This window comes from Polypterus senegalus, chromosome 1 (genome assembly GCF_016835505.1).
Source record: "Polypterus senegalus isolate Bchr_013 chromosome 1, ASM1683550v1, whole genome shotgun sequence".
Lineage (NCBI taxonomy): Eukaryota > Metazoa > Chordata > Cladistia > Polypteriformes > Polypteridae > Polypterus > Polypterus senegalus.
Genome location: NC_053154.1, coordinates 312,417,078 through 312,438,944, shown reverse-complemented (window position 1 = coordinate 312,438,944; position 21,867 = coordinate 312,417,078). Strand labels below are relative to the sequence as shown.

The following is a 21,867-nucleotide window of genomic DNA, read 5'->3' as shown; positions in this document are numbered from 1 at the left end:
GGTTTGTGTTGGGAACACGGGAAATGAGCATGGAAGCTCAACCCTATAGGGGCCCGTGGCCACCGCCAGGGGGTGCCCAGACGCTGAGGAGTCCTGGACGTCAGCACTTGGGACACCAAGAGACCAATTTCTAACCTGCCTTTTTCAAGTAAAATTCTAGAAAAGGCAGATATTAAGCAGCTCAATGGTTGCTTGAATAAACATTGTATTCTTGATAAGTTTCAGTCAGGTTTTAGAACAAATCACAGTACAAAACTGCACTGGTTATAATAGTAAAGGATCTGAACATTAAAACACTCTCCACGAGAACAGGCCATTCAGCTCAACAAAGCTCACCAGTCCTATCCACTAATTCTTCCAAAAAACATCAAGTCGAGTTTTGAAAGTCTCTAAATTCTTTCTGTCTACCACACTACTCGGTAGCTTATTCCAAGTGTCTATCGTTCTTTGTGTAAAGAAATACTTCCTAATGTTTGTGTGAAATTTCCCCGTAACAAGTTTCCAACTGTGTCCCCGTGTCCTTGATGAACTCATTTTAAAGTCACCGTCTCGATCCACTGGACTAATTCCCTTCATCATTTTAAACACTTCAGTCAGGTCTCCTCTTCATCTCCTGTAAAGGCTCAGCTCTTTTAATCTTTCCTCCTAACTCATCCCCTATAGCCCTGGAATCAGCCTAGTCGCTCTTCTCTGGACCTTTTCTAGTGCTGCTGTGCCCTTTTTGTAGCCTGGAGACCCAAACTGCACCCAGGACTCCAGAGGAGGCGTCACCAGTGTGTTATAAAGCTTGAGCAGAACCTCCTGTGACTTGTACTGCACACATCAAGGCGCTATATAACCTGACATTCTGTTAGCCTTCTTAATGGCTTCTGAACACTGTTGGGAAGTCGGTAGCTTAGAGTCCACTATGACACCTAAATCCTTCTTATAAGGTGGACTCTCAATTTTCCGACCGACCTTTGTGTATTCAAACCTCACATTTTTACTTCCTATGTGTAGTACTTTATTTCTGATTTAATGTGGTCAGAGGCCGTATTTCATTTCTCCTTCTCTTAGACTTGAGCGCAGCATTTGACACCATTGGTCATAGTATTCTTATAAATCACTTTAGTCAATAGGTGGGCCTCTCTGGCAGCTTCATTAATTGGTTTCAGTCTTACTTAACAGGTAGAAAATTAATTGTTAGTTGTGGTGATTGTACTTCAGAGATATATGATATTGTATATGGTGTACCACAAGGATTTATTCTAGGTTAGTTGCTTTGTTCAGTCTCCATGGTTCCATTATTTCAGACTATCACAAAGCACAAGGTGAGCTACCACAGCTATACAGATGACACACAGCTCCATTTATCACTAGAGCCTAATGACCATGATTGTAGTGAAGAATTAAGTTGGTTTGGGTTTAAATTACAGGCACTGTACACATCCGGTCAGGGATGGATGAAGATGTCCAAATGCTGTTTATTAATTTCTTCCAAAATTATACAAATGTGAAAGTATGGTCTAAATAAAATAATAAACATAACTGAGCTATCCCAGTTTCTGTACCCACAGCTTGTCAATGTTAACATTAGTCATTAACATGTACTTCATTTATCCATTAGATGGCATACTACACTCAAGATAACATCAATATCAGGAAATTACTAGAACGTTAAACCATAAAGCATTTACACAAATTAAATAAGTAATTATTCTGAACATATATACATATTATATATGAGGAAACCATAATACTGTAATTCTATAATAAACAATATGTATGAAACTCCAAATAGCATCTGTTCAACTATACTTTAGCTTCCTCAAACATCTATATTTTAGAAACTGTATGAAATATATATCCAAATTATAAATTTAAACACAAACAATATACTTTAAGGACAAACAATTAAATTCCACTTACTTTATAAATAATTACGCAAACTTTCACATATAACAAATGAATCTCCTACTCTACTGCTCAGACTCCAATAAACAATCTATAGGGTTCAAAGTGAAGCCCTGTGATTGGCCAAGTTCCAACTCAACACAGGCCAATCACAATAACTAATAAATAAAGATGGAAGACAACTAATTAAAGGGATACAACACATAAATAATATATTGCCTTTTCAACAATGATGCTCTTGGCCGTCTCATCCAATGTCTTAACAGTATTTCAGATTTGATGAGTAGTAACTTTCTTACACTAAAAAAGGAAAAAACAGAAATCTTAGTGATTGGCAAACATGCATATAGCAAGGATACTGGAAATAAACTTGATCCCTTAGTTTTAAAATTAAGTCGGAAGTAAAGACTTTAGGGGTTAACATAAGCTTTACATCACACATTAACCAGATTGCTACAACTGCATTATTTCATTTAAAGAATAAAGCAAAAGTTATAACAATAATTGATTTAGAAGACACTGAAAAACTAGTTCAAGCTTTTACTTTTAGTTGACTAGATTACTGTGATTCTCTCCTAACAGGACTAACTAAGAAAGACATCAACCGATTGTCATGAGTGCAGAATGAATCAGCCAGAATCTTAAGAAAATTTGAGCACATCTCACCGGTTTTAGCGTTGTTACCTCAGTTGCCTGTGTCATTCAGAATTGACTTTAACTTCTTCTTCTGGTTAATAACGCTTTAAATAATCTGTGCCATCCTATATTTTGGAATGCCTGTACCCGTAACACTCCAAGTCGTAACCTCAGATCTTTGAATGGTGGTCTGCTTATAATTCCAAGAGTCGAGCTTAAAAGAGGGGTTGAAGTGGCCTGCAGATAAAATCTGAATACTTTTTCTATACATTTCCCATAGAAATTCTTCAAGCCAATTCCATGGAACATTTTTAAAAAAGTGCTAAAAATTCACTATTTTAATATGGCTTTTTATGTAGCTTCAGATTAGTTGTATTCCTAATAGATTATATGGGCACAGAATTATCAGATTCTTAAGGGATCCACAATCTCCACTAATCTCCAATCTTCTCTGTCATTTTCTCTGGTTCTTCCATAGTGACAACCAGTGCCACCACCACCACCTGATTAAGGCACCATGCAGCCCCCTGAAAAGATGAAATGAAGGCAGGTGCCTCACCTGTCCACGAGACCAACTCCATCTAATCTCATTTTATGAAGCATGAAAACTACATGGTCCTTTGTCCGAGGTGTGGTGTGATGCTGCCTTTCTCAGCTTGTTTTAAGGTACTTTCTGGCAGATGAGTGTAGGCACTGAAGTTCTCTTCTTGAAGTTATGGCAGCTAATCAGTCTTCTCAGACTGAGCTCAGTCTTTTATCAAAAGCTTGGCTTGGCAGAGTTGATCTTGGAGCTCATTCAACTCATCCAGCTCCGAGGCTTTATGGATATTAGCTTCTAGTACAAAGGAAGTTTGAGAGCTTGTTGCTCCACAGAGAATTGATGGCCTCTCATCCATAAAAGAGTGGATCATCAGCTTTCAGCTACATACATCTCCAGTGTCGCCTTATAGGTGCCTTATTTTGTCCATCATATCCAGTCACAGATCAGCTTACAATGAATGTCATTTTGGGTGCCTTTTTGTATGAAGGTGTTTCTACAAGGTGCCCACTCAGCTCTGATTTACACCTTTTTGTTATCAGATGTAGAACAGAGCTGACCAAAGTGTTGGTACGAGCTGCCGTTCAGCCATTCATTTAGGAATGCAGCTTGGGAAGTACAGATGAATTTCTAGATTCAATCTGCTGTCCTAAAAGGCCATGGGTCCATCCAAATGCCTAGGCGAAAGGGCAATGGCCACTTTGTCCTTCACTTTCATCCTGCTAGACTGCCTTTTTGTGGTGTCAACTTTCAACTTTGCTAGTTTAATTCATGGTATGCTGTCACTACTAACATTTCCTCTTTTTGTGGTTAGACAAGTTACTGTACTTTTATAGAGATCAGAAGTTACAATAAAATAAAAATCATCAAAGTTACAGTTCAATGCTGTGCTTTTCTTCCAAAAATGCATTTAACAAAGTAGTTAGAATAAACAGAGAGATTAATAAAATATGCTCTAACATTCTTGATTACTTCATAATAAAATCATAGTCTCTTAACAGATTTCATCAGTTGAGTGATAACAAAGGTCCAAAATACATTCATTCAGTATTCAGTTTTTATTTTTTTCAAAAGATCTCTTTAAAAGTTTCTTAATATGTTGGCAGTTTGACACGGCCGATTTTCTCTTTTGACTTTTCTTTTCGACACTTGGTGAGAGTTCTTCATTTCTGCTGAGATTTGCTATTATTTCTGCCTTTTCCTTCACTTCCTGCAGTTCCTTTACTCGCTCCATCCATCTCAGCTTTGCTTTTTGTTTTTCAGCCTGAATGAGGAGCTCAATGTAATCTGGAGAGGAGAGCGAGTTTCGTCTGAGAGCGATTTCTTCAAGTCGTTTTATACTTTCACGAGACTCCTTACTGAGTTTGTGATTCAGCTTTATCAAAGTCTCCAGTTCATGACAAAACCACTCAGACAGTTGTTCTGCTGTCATCAATTCCCCTTGTGCTTCTTACATTTCTTCTTAAGCTCATCAAACGTCTTTTTGACTGTTTTAGCTTCAGAGATGAATCTGTGGTGTTGGTTGGAGTGAATATTCCGCGCACACTTACCAGGACAAACAGTGCAGACCCCGTCCTTCATAGCAGCACATCTGATCTTATCCTCATCATTTGGTAACCCACACGGATAATGACAGGTGAAGCTGCATTTCTGACAGTTAGTGATGAACTCCCCAGTGCCTGCAATGTTCTCTGTTTTTGTATCAGTAACATCCACTTCATACTCCAAATCCTTGTTGCTCTCAATATCAGTAATGTGTTTATTTAAAATGTCATGGGTTTGTGTAATTTCTTCACGTTTACTCAGTGCATTACTAATTTGAAGCCGCAGTCCTTCCACTACCGTCTCCAAACGTTTAGTATCCATCTTCTCTAAACCCTTAAAAAACCTCTCCATGCTCTTTGCACCCATGTCCCAAAACATTTTGTCAAACATCTGATCATCACTGGTATTAGTCTCGTCATTATTAGCATAAAGTGCTGAATTATTAAATTTGAAAAATAAAGGGCTCCCTCTGTCATCTTTGGGGAACGGTATGTTAGAGTCTGTGATGGCATTCAGAACTGGTGGACGCTGTCCATCTGCAAATGTGATCAGGACCAGGATGTTATTGGTTATGTCTTTACCAAAAATTGAGAAAATGGAGTCAAAGATGTACTTCTGAGTGTGTGTCAGTCGAGCTTGGGAAGCCTGAATTACAAAGCACACTGCGTTAATGTGCTGGACCCCTTGTGGAGATGAAAAACATTCTCGTATCTGCTCAGTGATTTGTTTGTCCCGATCAATTCCTCTGGCATCTCCAAAACCCGGCGTGTCGACTACAGTGAAGGAGTATGGGACCTTGAAACAATCCTGGTAGTTCATTTCATAGACACTGACAGCAGACGTCTGGCTTTCAGCTTGACTTTTAGATGTTTCTTCAAGGATTGCCTTGAACCTGAAGTCATCCTCCCACTGGACGCCTAAGATGTAGTTGACCATTCCGTTGATCAGGGTGGATTTACCAGAACCTGTTTCTCCAAGGACGATAATTGTTTTTGAAGGTTTGATGGATGTTCTGTTTCCAAAGGAACATGTTTCTATCGTCTTTACAGTATTTATGAACTGTGATTTCAAAGGCAAAAAATAAAGTCTTAATTTTCCACCTTTTATCTCCTTACATTTGTCTTTTATAGTATGTCTTCCAGGAGGCCTTTTAACGGGCAGTGTCCTCACTTCAATCGTATCACTGGCCTGACTCACACCAACTTGACAAACGGCTCTGTGTCTGAGTTGATATGTTGATGCTGGATGTAACTCTGGGATGGTAAATTTTACACTTTTATCAGTTGGTACAATTTCATTAGTTGTGTTCACAGTCTTCCACTCATTATCTTCTAGTCGCTTATACTCCACTCTGTACCCTTCTAAGTCACACTTTGGTTGTCTAAACTTTAGGGTTACACTGTCGTCTGTTATGAAGTAAACCACAAGCGTCTCAGGTTTCGGTGGAAGCTGAAAGTTGTGGTTGATGAGATCCCCACATTTATACAAATAGATTGTTGCCCCAACATATTCAACATCAACCTTTGACCGCACGAGAAATCTCGTTGTCTTGCTACTTTGGTTAATTTCAGCAAACTCGATGAAACGCTGGGAATGCTTTCTGAAATTCTGGATGATTAACTCTTCACTTGGCTCCGACAGAAGATATGAGGACTTCCTTGAAGGGGCTTGAAGATAGCGTTCCATTTCTGACATGTATGAGCGACACACATCGAGTGAAGTGAAAGTCAAGCAGACAATATGTTTAACACTAGTATTGTAAATTAGTGTATCCAGGTCATTTATAACAACATCAAGTTTAATTCCTTTGATTCGATTAAAGAAAATTCTGAGCATAGTGATTTCCTTTTCTCTTTTATCCAGCCATGTTGTTATGATGCACTTCTTAAATGGCGACTCTTCCTTCTTCTTCAGAATGTTGTCCAGCTCTTCTTCACTTGCGTCACCCCCCCTAATATTTGATAAGACCCATGCCAGTTCTTTCTGGAAGGTATATTTAAATTGATTAAGCATTGATTTGAAGTCATCTGCATTTTTCTTAATTAAAGGAAAGTTATTGACAACACCGTCCTTCATGATGTCATTACACCTCATAATGTGCTCGTCTAATTCCTCCAGGACCTCCTGAGATTTGGACACGAGTGCCACACTGATCTCTTGTACCAGCTGAGCAGCCTGTGAGTCAAGATGTTTCAGTGGGTACAACCAGACCTGGACGGGTACAGTTTGCTTGTCATCTTTGTCAATATGCTTTGGCAAATTGTTGTAAATCTGCATGGCATCCTGAAAGCTTGTAGGATTGTGATCAAGGAGAAAATCACCATAGAATGTGAAGTTAAGATGGTCAGCGGTTTCCTTGTCAGCATCTGTCATTTTTAGGTCTCTTTTTCCATCTACGGAAATATATTTTTTAATTAATGTTTCTAATTTTCCTTCATTAACTCGGTTCATTTTCAATTTAGACTCCCATTCATCAAAAACAAAAAAAGCCTGAGCGCCATACAACACGCCTGTGACAACATGGGTGGCTGATTTCTGCTCAAACACTTCTGGATAGACGACGTTCTGATTACCCAAGTGGCTCATGCTGAGCTGCTCCATTCTGGTGGTTGTGCTGTAGTGCATGGTGACCCTGGACTGTCGTTTGGATGGTTTGGTGTCATTGAGGTACTTGGCTGCTCCGTCAACCTCAATCAAGCCACACAAGAAGCTCGCTTTAAGGGAGGCTGTCATATTTAAGATGGAAGTTTTCTCATCGAAGGAGTCCAAAGTGATGATGTTGACCTGCGTGTCCTTCTGAGGTTTAATTTTGAGGTCTTTCTTGAGGTTTTCCAAGTCCCATAGAGTGACATCTGGTGATTAAAACAAAAATTAAACAAACGAAAAAAATGTAATTTGGTCAAACGTGGATCCCAAAATATCACTGCAGGTGGTCTGTTTGAGAGAACAAACATGAAATATTGAATTTGCTCTTACCTGGAATGAGTGAATCAGTGCGACAGTCATAGAGCATCCCTACCTGGAAAGGTCGGCCGAGGGCGGCCATCTCCAAAGTTGAGCCATCATGAGATGACAATTCTTGCCTGTGGAATTAAGTACATAAATGATGTAAATTCAACAGTTTATTACAAATCTGAGTTCTCTTCATTTTTTCATCTTTTTAATTCTATTACAGCACGGCAGGGATGAAGAAGAGTTTATCTTAGCAGGTTTAGCTGAAAGGCAGGAATTTGTGGTAGTGGGGGTGCCAGTCCATCACAGAGTGCCCCTAAATTCACTCATTCTGATCAGATTGGAGTTACTATCCATCCATCCATTATCCAACACGCAATATCCTAACTACAGGGTCATGGGGGTCTGCTGGAGCCCATCCCAGCCACCATAGGGTGCAAGGCAGTATACAAACCCCAGGAAGGGCGCCAGCCCACCGCAGTCATTTTACACACTTCTCCCTTCCCTGTCATAAAATTCACTTTCCTGAGTCAGTCCTAAGCTGGTTTAGTTTGGCTAGTTAAACATCAAACTGTTGCTGTTTCATTGCTGTTCTTATTAATGATATAACATTCCCAAGAAGACTGGCAGCTTTCGCAGCATTAATAGCCTCTGGAGAAATGTATCAGGTCGTGGAGAAAATGTCAAGCAAAAAAAATATTATAATTGTTTCAACGGTCGATACCCAGATTTGGTAGAGATGTCTTATTACTCAAAATTCAATGATGGATATAAATTTATTCTCAGATGTATCGATGTGCTCTGTAAGGACTAACTCTGAGATGGTGGATTGGGTTGTGTTTTGAGATCATCCTGATGTTTTATTTTTACAGATACTTGATGTAAGGAGTACGCTTTTGTTTCTTTTTGGGAGGACATTTATGATTAAAAGCATAAGTAAAAAAATGTAAAGCCCTGAAGTTGGAGATTCCTACCTACTTTGTGACTGAGAAGCCAGTGTCATTTTATAATAATGACAAGCACCAAGTTAATGGTAAGGCCATTGTGGCAGACGACCAGGGATCTTGATCCACCGTGACGATTGGAAGAGAGTTGGACCATGGGAGGGGCACTGTTTTTCCCTGGGCACAAGATGGAAGCCCCGCTGGATTCCATCAGAGCCACGATAAAATGGAGCTGGAGAGCTCAACCCTGTGGGGACCTTTGGCCACCACCAGGGGGCGCCTAGACGGTCCTAGAGTCCTGGAGGTCAGCACTTCCGCCACACTAGAAAGTACTGCCAAACCAGGAACTGTGTACGTGCGGAGTGCTTCCGGGAGCAAAAGCAGCACTTCTACCATATTAGGAAGTGCTGCCAGAAGACCATCACTGAGCATCTGGAGCACATCTGGGGTGGGATAAAAGGGGCCGCTTCACTCCCTTCAAGGATGGAAGAGGATGGAGCTTGCAAGAGAGGAGTGGAGGCAGGTGATGGAATAAGGACAGAGTTAGTGTGGGTTTTGTGCACGGTCATTGTGTTGTGTAATCTCTAAATAAACCATGTGTTGTAGACATCTGGAGTCATGTAAGACTCTGTGCTCCCTTTTACAACCCTGGTGAAGTTTTGATATTCATATTACTTGTGTCATGAAAGGCAGTTTTCTAATGTATAGCTTAGTTCAATGGTAACATGTATGTAAGACAGAGATGTCCATGGTAGCTCAATGATCGGTTTCTGCGTAACATAAATAATACTTTAGCGGATGCAGAGAGCTTTTAACACATCACCTACTTCCATTTACAGGTCATTTTGACAGAGGAAAAAAATCTAATTGGTGTTAAAATGTACGTGTGCAGGGAAGCATCCCGTGATATTAAAATGAAATCTGCCAAGATGGTTGAAAGTTAAGGGTTGTGGTTTGCACCACACAGCTGACTGCCTTTGTGTCCCCCAGTGAGTTTCTTCACCAGCCACCATCTCAGTAAAACAAAATATGAAAACAGTTTGTTTACAATCTCTAAAAACTACAGAATGAAGAAAGGAAAATGACTTGAAGTAATAAGGTGAGTTATAACTCTTCACTGCCTCATGAGAGTGTACCAAAGGAAAAGCTGTTCTTAAGTATATTTTCCTAAAATGTATCACCAACTTGAAACTATAAAGATAACAAATTAAAAACGATTAATGGTTGAGAAATAAATGATCAACTTAAAACTGCCACCTCTTTATTACGAGTATTTCAGCAGGACAAAAATGAAAGAGGTTTATATAAAGTAAAACAGCATCCAATGATGAGGAAGCGCTAAGAGTTTTCATAACCATACTGTTATTTGTGGGGCACACAAGTCACTTTGCCTCTTGTTGAAACTGAATTCTGAAATAGAAAAAAGAAAAAACTGATACTGAAGTATATTTTGATGTAGATTTTAAGGTTCCACTTAAGCTGGTCTGTTTTATTACTTTATGGAGTCACACCAGGAATCGGCTTCAGGAGAGATGGCTTCCTGTGACTCTCTCTCTGTGTCTGTCTGTCTCTGTCGGCTCAAATGCCAGCGCCACAGTGCAGCATCTGTACTGGCCTTCTCTCTCCTCTGTCTCCTGCTCTTACTGGCTCCTTTACATCACCATTGTCTCTCTGCCTTTTCTGTTCTCTATCCCCCGGGTCTTGGTCTGACGCAGCTAAGGTGTACAATATCAACTCTCCATGGAGACACTCTCCTATCTCCTTTCTTTATGCTTGAAGGAAGCAAAACATGGATTCTGCAACAACAAAACACATTGCTGCAGAAAATACGATCTTCATTATAGAGGATGACCATCTAGTAGATGAATGTCAACCTGAATCTTTTGTATAATTTAGTGAAATACAAATATGTAAAGCATGTGATACCATAAACTCTTTATTATAGGCTTGTTTGCAGGCTTGTTTTATATTTTTTTTGTTCTCAGAGGACTTTAAAGTCATATTGACTTCTTCTACTATACCTACTTTTACTTCACTGTACGAGACAAAATGTAAAATATTGTTCTGTTTTGGTAATTTTTGCACCAATGTGTTATGAAACTTTCTGCCGTAGTCTGCCTGTAGTTTCTTAAGAGCTCTACCCTGACTTAAAATCAAACTAAAATCCGAAGTAACTTCTTTCTCCACATTGGCCTTTAATGGCACAGCCCAAGCAAATTTTGAGAGCATATTTATATATGTGAGTATAAATTTATATCCATTATTCATTATTGAGTATTAAAATATCTCTACCAAATCTGATTGCCACTGGTCATCGACCATTGAAACAATTGTTCTGTTTTTCTTGAACTTTGCCCTGCTGGTTTGTACAGTCAGTAGGTATTTTGTCCACTCATCCACTCCAACACATTTATTCACTTGATGTTTTCTCCACAACCTGATACATTTCTCAAGAGGTTGTTAATGATGCCAAAACTGCCAGTCTCCTTGGGAGTGAAGTAGAATCTCTTTAAAGTCTTCTTCTACATCCTTTCTCCATGTCTGTCACTCATACTCTTTGTACCTTCTGCACAGGCTGGCGCTGTACTCACCTAGGACTAGAATGCTCTGCTCTGCTCCATAGCTGACGTACCTTGTTTCATTACATGCCCAAGGTCGTCCTTGGCTTCCAAATCTGCCCGCCCCTTTTTAGATCATGACTAAGATGGCCACTCCTCTCGGACTACAGCCAAGATGGCCAACTACTTCCATTCAGATGACAGCCGAAATGCCTGATGCTTATCAAACCACACATATCAGGTACAAACTAGAGGGTGGAACTTCCGCTGACTAAGCTACATCTTAGGGGTACCTGAAACCTAAGGGTGCGTGACTTACACCTGTAAAATTTTTGATCGATATCTGTGCCATTTTATACTAATCCCGATGTACTTCACCTTTGTGCTAAAATACTGAAAGAATCTCTTTGGGTCGTCTTTTGCCTGACCTGATATATTCCTCTCTGTCTTTTAGTATTACCACACATATTTTCACTTCACCTGTGAACATACGCTGACTGTGTGATTTGCATGTCGCGCTGCATGTTAATCATTTAAAAGCCTGTAAAGCAGCTATTTGTCTCAATTCCTTGTCTCGTGGGATGTTAAAGTGTCTCCGAGAAATTGTTTGTAAGTAGGGCATGACGTGCAAGTAGTCTTGCGGGACTTCAAAGAGTCTCCACAAGATGATCGCACTGCAACCAAAATTTTTTATATAATAGATAGATATATTATTTTCTCCAATGTCCTTCTTAATGGTTTCCCTCATATTCTCATACACCCTACAATTCACGTTGGAGTTAATACTCTTAAATGCCTTATTAATTTGTTTTTACCTTTGCAGCTTCTTTTTCTCCTCTTCATTAACCGATTGTGAACATTTTTACATTTCCCATTAATTCCAAATTTTGGTATGTACCTTTCCTGCATTACATGTTAAACATTTTTAAACCTTTGCCACTGCTCCTCGACTGTCTCAACATTTAACAGCTTATCCCAGTCCCAGTAGACTTTGCCACATCTGCTCAAAAGTTACCCTACCAAAGTTAAACTTAACAGTATCCGTCTTTACATCCACAATCTTCCAAAACACTGAGAAATATAGTATATTGTGGTTACATGACCCTAGTGGTTCAATCACCTGTACACACTCAATTCTGTCCTGGTTATAATAAAATACTAAATCCAGGCTTCCCCCTGCATTTGTGCTTTAACATATTGTGTTTAAAAACAGTCCCTGATTACATCTAAAAACTCTCGCTCTTATACTCCACCATTTAAAAGGTTATCCCAGTTAATAGATAGATACATAGATAAGAACTTTATTTATCCCGAGGGAAATTCTTTTGTCATATACATGCTCAGTGCAACAAGAGGAATAAAGATAAGGTAATAAAGAGTTAAGAAGATCAGTAGTAATAGTGCAAACAGAATAACTAAATAAACAGAATAACAACATAACTCTCAACAAACATTATAATAATAAATAAAATAAATACATAAATAAATAAATAAATAAATACATAAATAAATAAATAAATAAATAAAATTAATATTCAGGTATTTGAAATTCCCCCATGACTATAATATCGCTCTATAAACTTGTCTTTTTAATATTACTAAACAGATGTGCATTGAAGTTACTGTCTGCATTGGGTGGTCTATAGCACACTCCCAAAATAAGGCCTCTTTCCCTAATGCTTTCCAGGGGAAGCCAGATGTCCTCACTAAGATGGGACTCGTTCAATTTTAGATGTTAAGAGATTATGTGCTAATAAACATTAATTTTACAATAGCATGCTATTATGTTTTTCCCTACTGGTTGTTATGGAAGAGGAATTGCAACCCAAAAAGTCCTTAAAAACCTTATTTTCTAGTTAAATATACACTAAGACATTTAAAATGATTGAATTTTTTGACTAGAACAATTGATAAAGAACACTATACATGGGGTCTTAAGTAGGATGAGTACAGTATTTTGCTACTGTCAACAATTGCCACATAAACTAATTTTAGGAATATGTGTCAAATTGGCCAGTTAGACCAGCCACTGTTACATTTTCTTCTCCTGCACCTCTCTGTAATTCGAAGGTCCTAATTGGCAAATATCATGTGTTATTTCTTTTATCAACTGTGAGTTTATCAAGGCCGTATTTCACAAACAAAAACAGCTCAGCCAACTGTCTTCTTTCAGTTGATTCATTCTGCTGTGGTGAATAATTTTCAATGGGCAAGACTCTCTCATTTAATTGATCTTTAATGTTTTCTGCCAGCTCATCAATGTGTTGGCAAAGCCATATCACAAAAGAGGGTGTTTTTCAAGGTGGCAAGCAGACTTATCACCACACAATACTGTCGCCTTTGAAAGAGCCGCTAAAGAAACAAGGTTCTCGAAAGCTGTGCCTCATTTGTTGTTTCTAAAGTCATTCAAGTTAAACAGGTTTTAAATTGCCACGGAGCAAGAAATTCTTACAAAATGGATAAACAGTCATCTTTAAGTACAGTAGCAAGCAGAGAAATTCACACTGCAGAAAATCACTTTGCCATTTGTGCTTTTTGACTTACCTTTCCAATAAGTGTTTGCTCTTTACCTGAATTTTATATGCTTTAGTCAATATATTACATTTTTTCACTTTATGGTTATGTTTAATCTTTCTGTTGATTTTTTTTTTTTTTGTGGTTTGACATGAGACACTTTTCCATATTGATTATGGAGTACACATAAAAAGTTTGTTTTGAGAATAAGCAGCAATGTAAATTTAAAGAAACCAATGTCAGACTACTATCTACAAGATGGAAGAATAAAACTGTTATTACAGTGCCTTGAGAGAGGATTCATCCTCCTGTTTTGTCACATTGTAATCTCGAATTAAAACAGATTTTCATTTCGATTTTATGTAAGGGACTTATCAATTTAGTCCAAACTGATGAAGTAGAATGAAAATAAAACACCTTGTACACGTAAAAAAACTCAAGTAAAAACCTAAAAGATGTGAATGCATTGTGAGACTTCTGCACTCTTTTGAGACTAACCAATGGGACGACACACATAATCGTGACTGCCGCATCTGTTGAAGGCTGCTTGTCCATCTCAGCACCACAGAAACAACTACAAGCTGAGCGCTGTCATGTGCAATAAGTGCCTGTCATCTGATTGGCGATGCTGGGAACATTACAACTTGGCCACTGCCCTGACCCTAACCCTACCTGTTTGTGTGTCTGTGTGTAGTACAATGGTAGATCGAGCCACAATTAATAACCTAGCTGTTCCTGTTTCGAGAGAAATAAAACTAGTTTTGCTAAGTTACTGATCCTCAGCAAGACACCGAGTCAAACGTCCACAGCATATAAAAAAGTACTGATTCTGGTTAACTTTAATATAAGTAACACTTTTAATTTCAACAAGAAATTTTAATCAGCCTAGAATATATTTGCTTTAAAATAATCATCCTAAAAATAACAAATAGAGCATAATCAATTCATAAGTAACATTATTGTATTTAATTCAATCCTTATCTTTGTAACATAAAAAGAAAGTCCAGATGTTAATGAAATCAAATACGTTTCTCTTACTTGCTCAGAGATGTCTCCATTGTTACTCCTGGCACTTCAAGGTGTTTCACGCTCTGCACAGCTGATGCTCTTCTGGCTTCATAACAGGTCTGCTGGCAGTCTGCCAACAGGTGTAGCTTGTGCGTCTTCTTTAGGCACGTGATTTCCAGGAAACTATTTGAATTTAAATTAGCTATTTTCTCTAAAGAAAAGATAATCATTCCTGATCTTTTGATTTTGTTATTGTATATGGCATTTTTCAAATCCTAATAACACAGCATAGTATGAATTATTTGCATTTATTTTACTAAGACAGTAAAATTAAATTTGATACAGGAGTCAGCCAGGACACCATCCTATCCACTTCTAAACAAATCCAAAAACTCAAATGCATGGAGACAAATTCAAATTGACCTGACAGGAACATCTTTGGTGTATGTGAGGGACATGGAATGTCATAAAGAACCTTCACCTAAACTGTGGCCAGGCTGATGTCTACATGGCAGGGCTAAATGGCCCTGAGGCAGAAATTTGAATTGCTCAGTCCCCAAGTGCTCTCTGTAATATTACCTATGGTTCATTATTTATTACTATAATTTATACTGTATGTAATATCTGTTTTGGTGAAATGTTCAGTCCACTCATATCTGGTTCTGGAGAGATCTTCAACATGGTTATCCTGGAAAGGCTCAAAGGATGAGTCGATCAGAAGAGGAGGGATGAGCAGGCAGGTTTAAGGAAAGAACAGTCATTTGCAGACTTAATTGCCACTGTAGGTGTCACCATCTAACAGGCCATTGGGTGGAGCTCAGCTCATTGTTATATTGAAAAATTGCATGCACCAGGGTACATGGTGTAAGGACAAAAGCGGAAATGTTTGTACACACAGAAAAGACAACATACTGGAATCTGTGCGATCCCCAACTTCCACGATCTTCCGCTACATAAATTCCCGTCAGTGTGAAAAGTAACGCATGTGCACAGGCCTGCTGCCACTCCCCAAAATCCTGCCATAATTATGCCTCTTTGAATATGCAAATCAATAAAAATAGCCTTTAAGCTCAGTGTTCTGTGAAAAGGCAATGGCAAAAGCACAGGGGAAAATAGAAGAATTTCAGTTAATTCCAAGTGGAGGCAAGGAACAATGTACTATTTGTTGATTTAAACAGTGGTATAAACAACAAAAGGAAGTTGATCGACTGACATAACATGACGGAGAAACTTGAAAGCTCAAGTTCACAAAGTTGCACAGTGCCCAAAATAAAAAAGTTGTCAATTATCAAAGTCACCGTGACAATTCGAGTCGTAGCCCACCGTCTGAGTGTCATATAAAAGCTTATTAAGTTACAGAGAAAAAAAAAAAAATAGGCACACCGTGGGAAAAAAGCACGAAATGTTAACTTTAATCTCAAAATTTTCACTTTAATCAAGTAGTTTATTTTGTCGTTAAAGTAGAACATCATAAACTTAATCTTAAAATCATTTAATTTACTAGTTTCTCAAATCCCATCGTAACTAAAGTAGCACGTTAAATGCTTTGTTTTGTATTTGATCTTCTATGTGCTCTATATGTGTGAATCACTACGTGTTTCTTAAACGAGCTTTTGATATTAGAGCTCTGTGAATAATTAAAATACTGAGATGTATACATGATATCATTTTCTTGATGATAGGAGTTAAAGCATGTTATTAAACATGGGAACATGATGGTGTTCATGCCTCACGCCAGATGACTGCCGTGCACTACATTCGATGAAATTATTTATTGCAGCAGTACTGTCTCTTTCAAACGTACTAACCCCCAAATCCTGTCCTTACTTTCTTCCTCCAAATACCCAATCATCACACAATCAGCTCTGTAATAGACGTTAAGCCATCTGTAAGCTTAGAATGCCGATTCTTCAAAACTTTTAAGGAACATTGAAACATCTTCGTAGTACATGTTTAATTATTCTATCTATCTATCCTTCCAGTGTCGCACCAACCCCAGCAAGAATACAGCGCAAGACAGGAACAATCTGTGAACGGAGTGCCAGCTCCTAGCTAGTGCAGCGACACAGTGTCCTCACATGTTTAATTATTAACAATATAGATTATTTAAATGAAGTTAAAGTTTTATCTGTATATAATAATATAATAAACATATTTTGCTGCATTTCATCTTAAAAATGATATTGTCATCATATACAATACAATACAATGCAATTTATTTTTGTATAGCCCAAAATCACACAAGAAATGCCGCAATGGGCTTTAACAGGCCATGCCTCTTGACAGCCCACCAGCCTTGACTCTCTGAGAAGACAATAAAAACTCCCAAAAAAACCCTTGTAGGGAAAAAAATGGAAGAAACCATAGCAAATGCAGTTCAAAAAGAGACCCCTTTCCAGGTAGGTTGGGTGTGCAGTGGGTTTCAAAAAGAAGGGGGTCAATACTATACAATACAATACACAGAACAGAACAAATCCTCAGTATAGTATAAAAATAAAAATTTTACAAGTATGCAGTAGAATTTAACAGTAGATGATATCACATAATATGGTTTGGATTTGTTTAGAGTCCTGGAGAACTCAGCCATCAAGCTGCCTCCCCCTTTTGGCCAGTGCTGGGCCAGCCAATCCGATGAAAGGACCCCTCTACCCTACAATTCCTGCAATCCTCCATCAGTGATGACTTTACCTTAGGCAGGCAAAACAACTTGGCAGGTGGGCCGTGGCATCAAGTGCCACATTTGAGTACCGAGAAGAGAAACAGAATAGATGAGGGTTAGTAACAAATTAGAACTATCATGTTACTTATGTTTTAGTGCTAATGACTAACAACAGAGATAGAGTCTCTACATTTAATCAGCAGCTCTAGTCAGGGTGTGCTAAACTGAAGTAGTGAGTCTTCATCCATCCATCCATTATCCAACATGCTTCATCCTAACTACAGGGTCACGGGGTTCTGCTGGAGCCAATCCCAGCCTATACAAGGGCGCAAGGCAGGAAACAAACACTGTCCAGTGTGCCAGCCCAACACAGGGCTATTGAGTCTTCAGCTGGGATTTAAAAGCTGAGACCGAAGGGGGATCTCTTATAGTAGCAAGTAGACCATTCCACAGTTTAAGGGCCCTGTAACTAAAAGCTCGACCTTCCACTGTTATTTTATTAATCTTTAGAATTATAAGCAGACTGGCATCTTGAGATCTTAACGTGCGCTCTGGTTTGTAAGTCTTGATAAGTTCAGAAAAGTAAGCCGGACCTTGGCCATTTAATGCTTTATATGTTAAAAGGAGGATTTTGAAATCTGCCCTAAACTTGAACTGTGTTCATAGTTTCTTGTTCTTGTAATAATTCTTGCAGCAGCATTTTGGATTAACTGGAGGCTGAAAAAAGAACAGTTTGAACATCCAGTGAACACCGCATTGCAGTAGTCAATCCTACTAGAAATAAATGCATGAATTAATTTCTTACAATCCTGTTTATTTAGAAAGCACCTTAATTTCCCAACCTTTTTAAGATGGAAGAAACATGATATGTCCAACTTTGTAATATGCGCTTTAAATAGCATGCTAGAGTCAAAAATAACTCCTAGACTGCAGGTTGATTCAGTAATATATGTAAATACGTGCATAAATACATAAATATGTAAAAGTGGGTCAGGTTGTGCAATATTATAACTGTATCGCAAGTTTACAGTGAGGTGTTGTACTAATAAGTACAAACAGTTCTACAAGGAGCACTTGATGGACTGATTGAGTGCGTTTAGAGTTCTTGGGATGAAATTGTTTCTGAACTGCGAGGTCCATACAGGAAAGGCTCTGAAGCGTTTGTCATATGAGAGCAGTTCAAATAGACAGCATGGCTGAGGCAGCGTGTGCTTGATGCTGTATCCTGATGATTCTCTTTCCGATCAGCTGCTGTACAGCTGTGATTCACCACTCAGATACAGTGATATAAATGTTCCGAGTGGTGCAGTGAGAGTAATATGGAAAAAAGATGATCTGATGTGGCAACCCCAAACAGGAGCAGCTGAAAGAAGACGGTGCAGTGAGAGTAACAACGCTAAAGCAGTTATGGTATTTAGAATAGTTTGACCATTCTGTGGACCATTATATTGTTACTGATTAATTACAATCCGATGCATTAAACTAATAAACAATATGCGGTTAATTTCAGTGTATTTATAAAGCCGTGTCAGGGATGTGGATCTAAAAAAGAAAGGGAAACCACACTGGAACAGTAGCACTGCTTTGACGCTGGGTGCCGACCAGTTTGCAAAACCGAGCTCAGAACTTGCGTATGCCAGGGTATGAGCTACCGTGGAAATGTACATTGCTTTACGCCAAGTTTAGGTTTTATACATCATGATTTGAGCGTAGAAATAGGCTTACGCAACATTTTTGTGTACATGCACTGTATATACATGAGACCCCTGCTCTTTACGTGATACGGTGTTGTATACCTCATTTCATAAAAGTGTACAGTTCATGTCAAAGTAGAACACAAAACATGGCTGGTCTGGCCACACTGTAGGCTGTAGATGTGGTGCAATAGCAGAATCAGTCGTGAAGAAGACGTTCAGTTTTTCTACTGTATCTATCCCAGGCCAGCACACAAGATCATGCCAGCAGTGTTTCACTCACACAATGCCCAAATGGCCTTCATGACCCATGGTAAGGATAAAAGTTTAACGGCAACTAGAACTGACTGTGCGAGTGTCTCAGGTACAGAAAATTCATCTCAACAGGACAGTTCAGCAAGTATTCTGTACCATGGAGACAATTCCGATAATATGATCTTTAAGGGACCAACCTGTTTGAGTGAGAAAACATAGCTGAGGCTGGGGTGGGGTGTGTCGAGAGGGCTATTTTCTTAGGGCTTTTCAAGCTCCAATAATGAAACAGGGGCTCATAGTGGAGAGTGGAGCATTTGAACAAGTTCTGTTTTGCTGATGTCAGCTCTGGGGTCTTAGGTGGAGTAGAGGAATCACAGGATAACAGATTTGCCACTGTATTTCACGGCCAGGGTGAACAATAATGTGAAGTTATACTGCTGAAGTCTCTCTGTCCCGCAGTAAATCTTAGGGGGCTTGTGTCCAGTGCCTGATATTGACCGAAAGGCTATAAATGCCTGAGGTTCAGTACGTAACTTGATTGCCCACCCTAAAAGAAACATGTGCAGCCGTTCACAAGTAAAGACACAAGTTAGAGTTTCACACTTACCCACAAAATATGTCTGTTCAGCTGGGTTTAGAGCCCACAAAGTGAAGGCAATGGGTCGTTCAGTACCATTTTGTAGGTTGGAGAGCACCTCACTGGAATCATACCACATAACAAAGGTTGGGTTACAGATGTCAAAAGGAGCAAAGACAAGTGGAGACTTGAGCCGTACCTTCAACAGATGGACAACTTCTGAGCAGGTGGGAGTCCAGGAGCAGGGAATGTTCTTCCTCAGTAGGTGATATAATTGGTAGATAGATAGATAGATAGATAGATAGATAGATAGATAGATAGATAGATAGATAGATAGATAGATAGATAGATAGATAGATAGATAGATAGATAGATAGATAGATAGATAGATAGATAGATAGAAGGCAGTCATTCCAAGAAGTGAGGTCTCCCAGGCTGCATTTGTGGGCTCAAGGATGCACTGGATTGCTTCCACATGAGATTGGAATGGAGAGAGGCCATTGACAGTCAAACAAAACCATACAAACTCAGTGGAAGGCACTGAGAATACACATTTGTCGTCATTCAGTTTAAGGTGATGAGTAGCTACTTTGTAAACCCTTTCAAGCATCCATCATGAGCAGCTGGACTTGGGCCTTGCATAAAAATGTCATCCAGACAGATGACCAGCCCAGGAATTCTGGCAAAGATGGTAGACATCACCTTTTAAAACAAGGCATGGGGGGGTTGGGGTTGGATGATTGGGGGCTGAGCTGAGTATGCCAAATAGTACCCAGTGGTATAATGAAAACACCCCATTGTGAGTGAGAAAGGCAGTCAAATCTCTGATTTCAGGGTGAAGAGGAATCCACAGGTGCCCCTGGTGGAGGTCCAGTTTGGGAAATACTTTAGAGCCATTGAACTGGGTGGTGAGCCCCTCAGAGATTGGCTGGGATTATTTAGCTGGTATTAATCATTTGCTTACAGTCCAGAAGTCAATACACAGGTGGAAGCCCCCATCTTTATTTTTCTGTTTTTTGTCACTATCACTAAGTTAGAGATCCACGGCAAGGCATTAACTAGTTCAATGAACTCAGCATCCAACATTTTGCACAGTTTAGAAGCCATTTCCTCTTGGAGAAGTCAGGGAAGCCCAATGGAGATGTTGGGTGAAAAAGTATATGGAAGGTTCAAGTAGTTAAATGCTGAAAGACAATCCAAGCCTGTGAAAAGAGCTGGCCATTGCTGAAGCCATGGTGAGGTGACAGTGAGGACAACTGACCCATCAGTGTCTAGGAGTGTTAATCCCAGAGCTGTAAATACTTCCAGTCATAACAAGTTGCCAGCATGGTGAGCGACGTGAAATGTGAAATCAGTCAAGTACTTGTGGCCCGAGCTTACAGGCAGAGGCAGTGAGTCCACTATTTCAAATTTAGCAACAGCAGAGGGAGCAATGAGAGTCAGGTGAGAGAAAAACTGTTTGACAGAAACCGAAGTAAGCACAGACATCGCTGCCCCATGTCCATAACAAACAACATAGTTTTATGGGCTATTTTCCAGCCCTCCCCACCCCCACTGCATTTTAATTATATTTTCCATCCATCTGACACTCCTTTCACTGCTATTTGCACTTTTATATGTTCTTGACCATTATCAAACCTGTGTTGTATATGATGATATATACCCCACTCTGGAAAATGTCTGCAGGGACTCACCTTCAATCCCTACCTTCCAAAATCCTGGGATTTGATGTTATGTACCTAACCATCTCATTGTAACATCCCCTCACACTTTCAAATATGTTATTTGGTCTACCTGAGGTATTGGGCTATTTTTCTGGGGAAATTCGCTATTTGTAAGCTGTCCTTGGGCTTTACCCTGCCCATGTCCAACAGCAGAGGAAGACACACACCCTCCAAACTCTAATATACACGTTTTGAAGGTAGCGGCTGTGGACCTCACTGAGAGGAGAGTTGTTGATGCAGTTTGAGTGGAAGGCATCTGTTCTATTGGTTCAGATAATGTGGGGACTGAACATCAGACTTTAGAAAAGTGGTTAAGATCCTCACCGTTCCAGCACCTGTGTCCCTCTGAGGGGTCCCTTAAAACTCTGGA

The 21,867-nt window shown here is 39.3% G+C and overlaps 1 protein-coding gene across 2 annotated transcripts; it reads right to left on the bottom strand.

Annotated features, from left to right (window-relative positions):
• Positions 1–1,432: 1,432 nt before the first annotated feature.
• On the bottom strand, positions 1,433–14,661 carry LOC120515223. 2 transcript variants are annotated; one of them, XR_005630621.1, is made up of 4 exons: positions 14,619–14,661; positions 7,589–7,695; positions 3,089–7,464; positions 1,433–2,193 (listed from the first exon to the last, which is right to left on the bottom strand). XR_005630621.1 is itself a non-coding variant. In XM_039736006.1 (3 exons), exons 1-3 carry the CDS (start codon positions 14,636–14,638, stop codon positions 4,499–4,501), a joined length of 3,093 nt encoding a protein of 1,030 aa, XP_039591940.1. In that variant the 5' UTR covers positions 14,639–14,661; the 3' UTR covers positions 2,801–4,498. The 2 variants fall into 2 exon arrangements, 1 of the variants encoding a protein (XP_039591940.1); XM_039736006.1 differs by lacking the exon at positions 1,433–2,193 and having other exon boundaries at positions 2,801–7,464.
• Positions 14,662–21,867: the final 7,206 nt, after the last annotated feature.

Excerpts from the sequence above, each read along its gene's own strand:
- LOC120515223 (XM_039736006.1), bottom strand. The coding sequence starts at position 14,638 with ATGGAGACATCTCTGAGCAA. Across the intron at positions 7,696-14,618 it reads ATGGAGACATCTCTGAGCAA|GCAAGAATTGTCATCTCATG; the intron begins GTAAGAGAAACG and ends TTAATTCCACAG. Across the intron at positions 7,465-7,588 it reads CACTGATTCACTCATTCCAG|ATGTCACTCTATGGGACTTG; the intron begins GTAAGAGCAAAT and ends TTTAATCACCAG.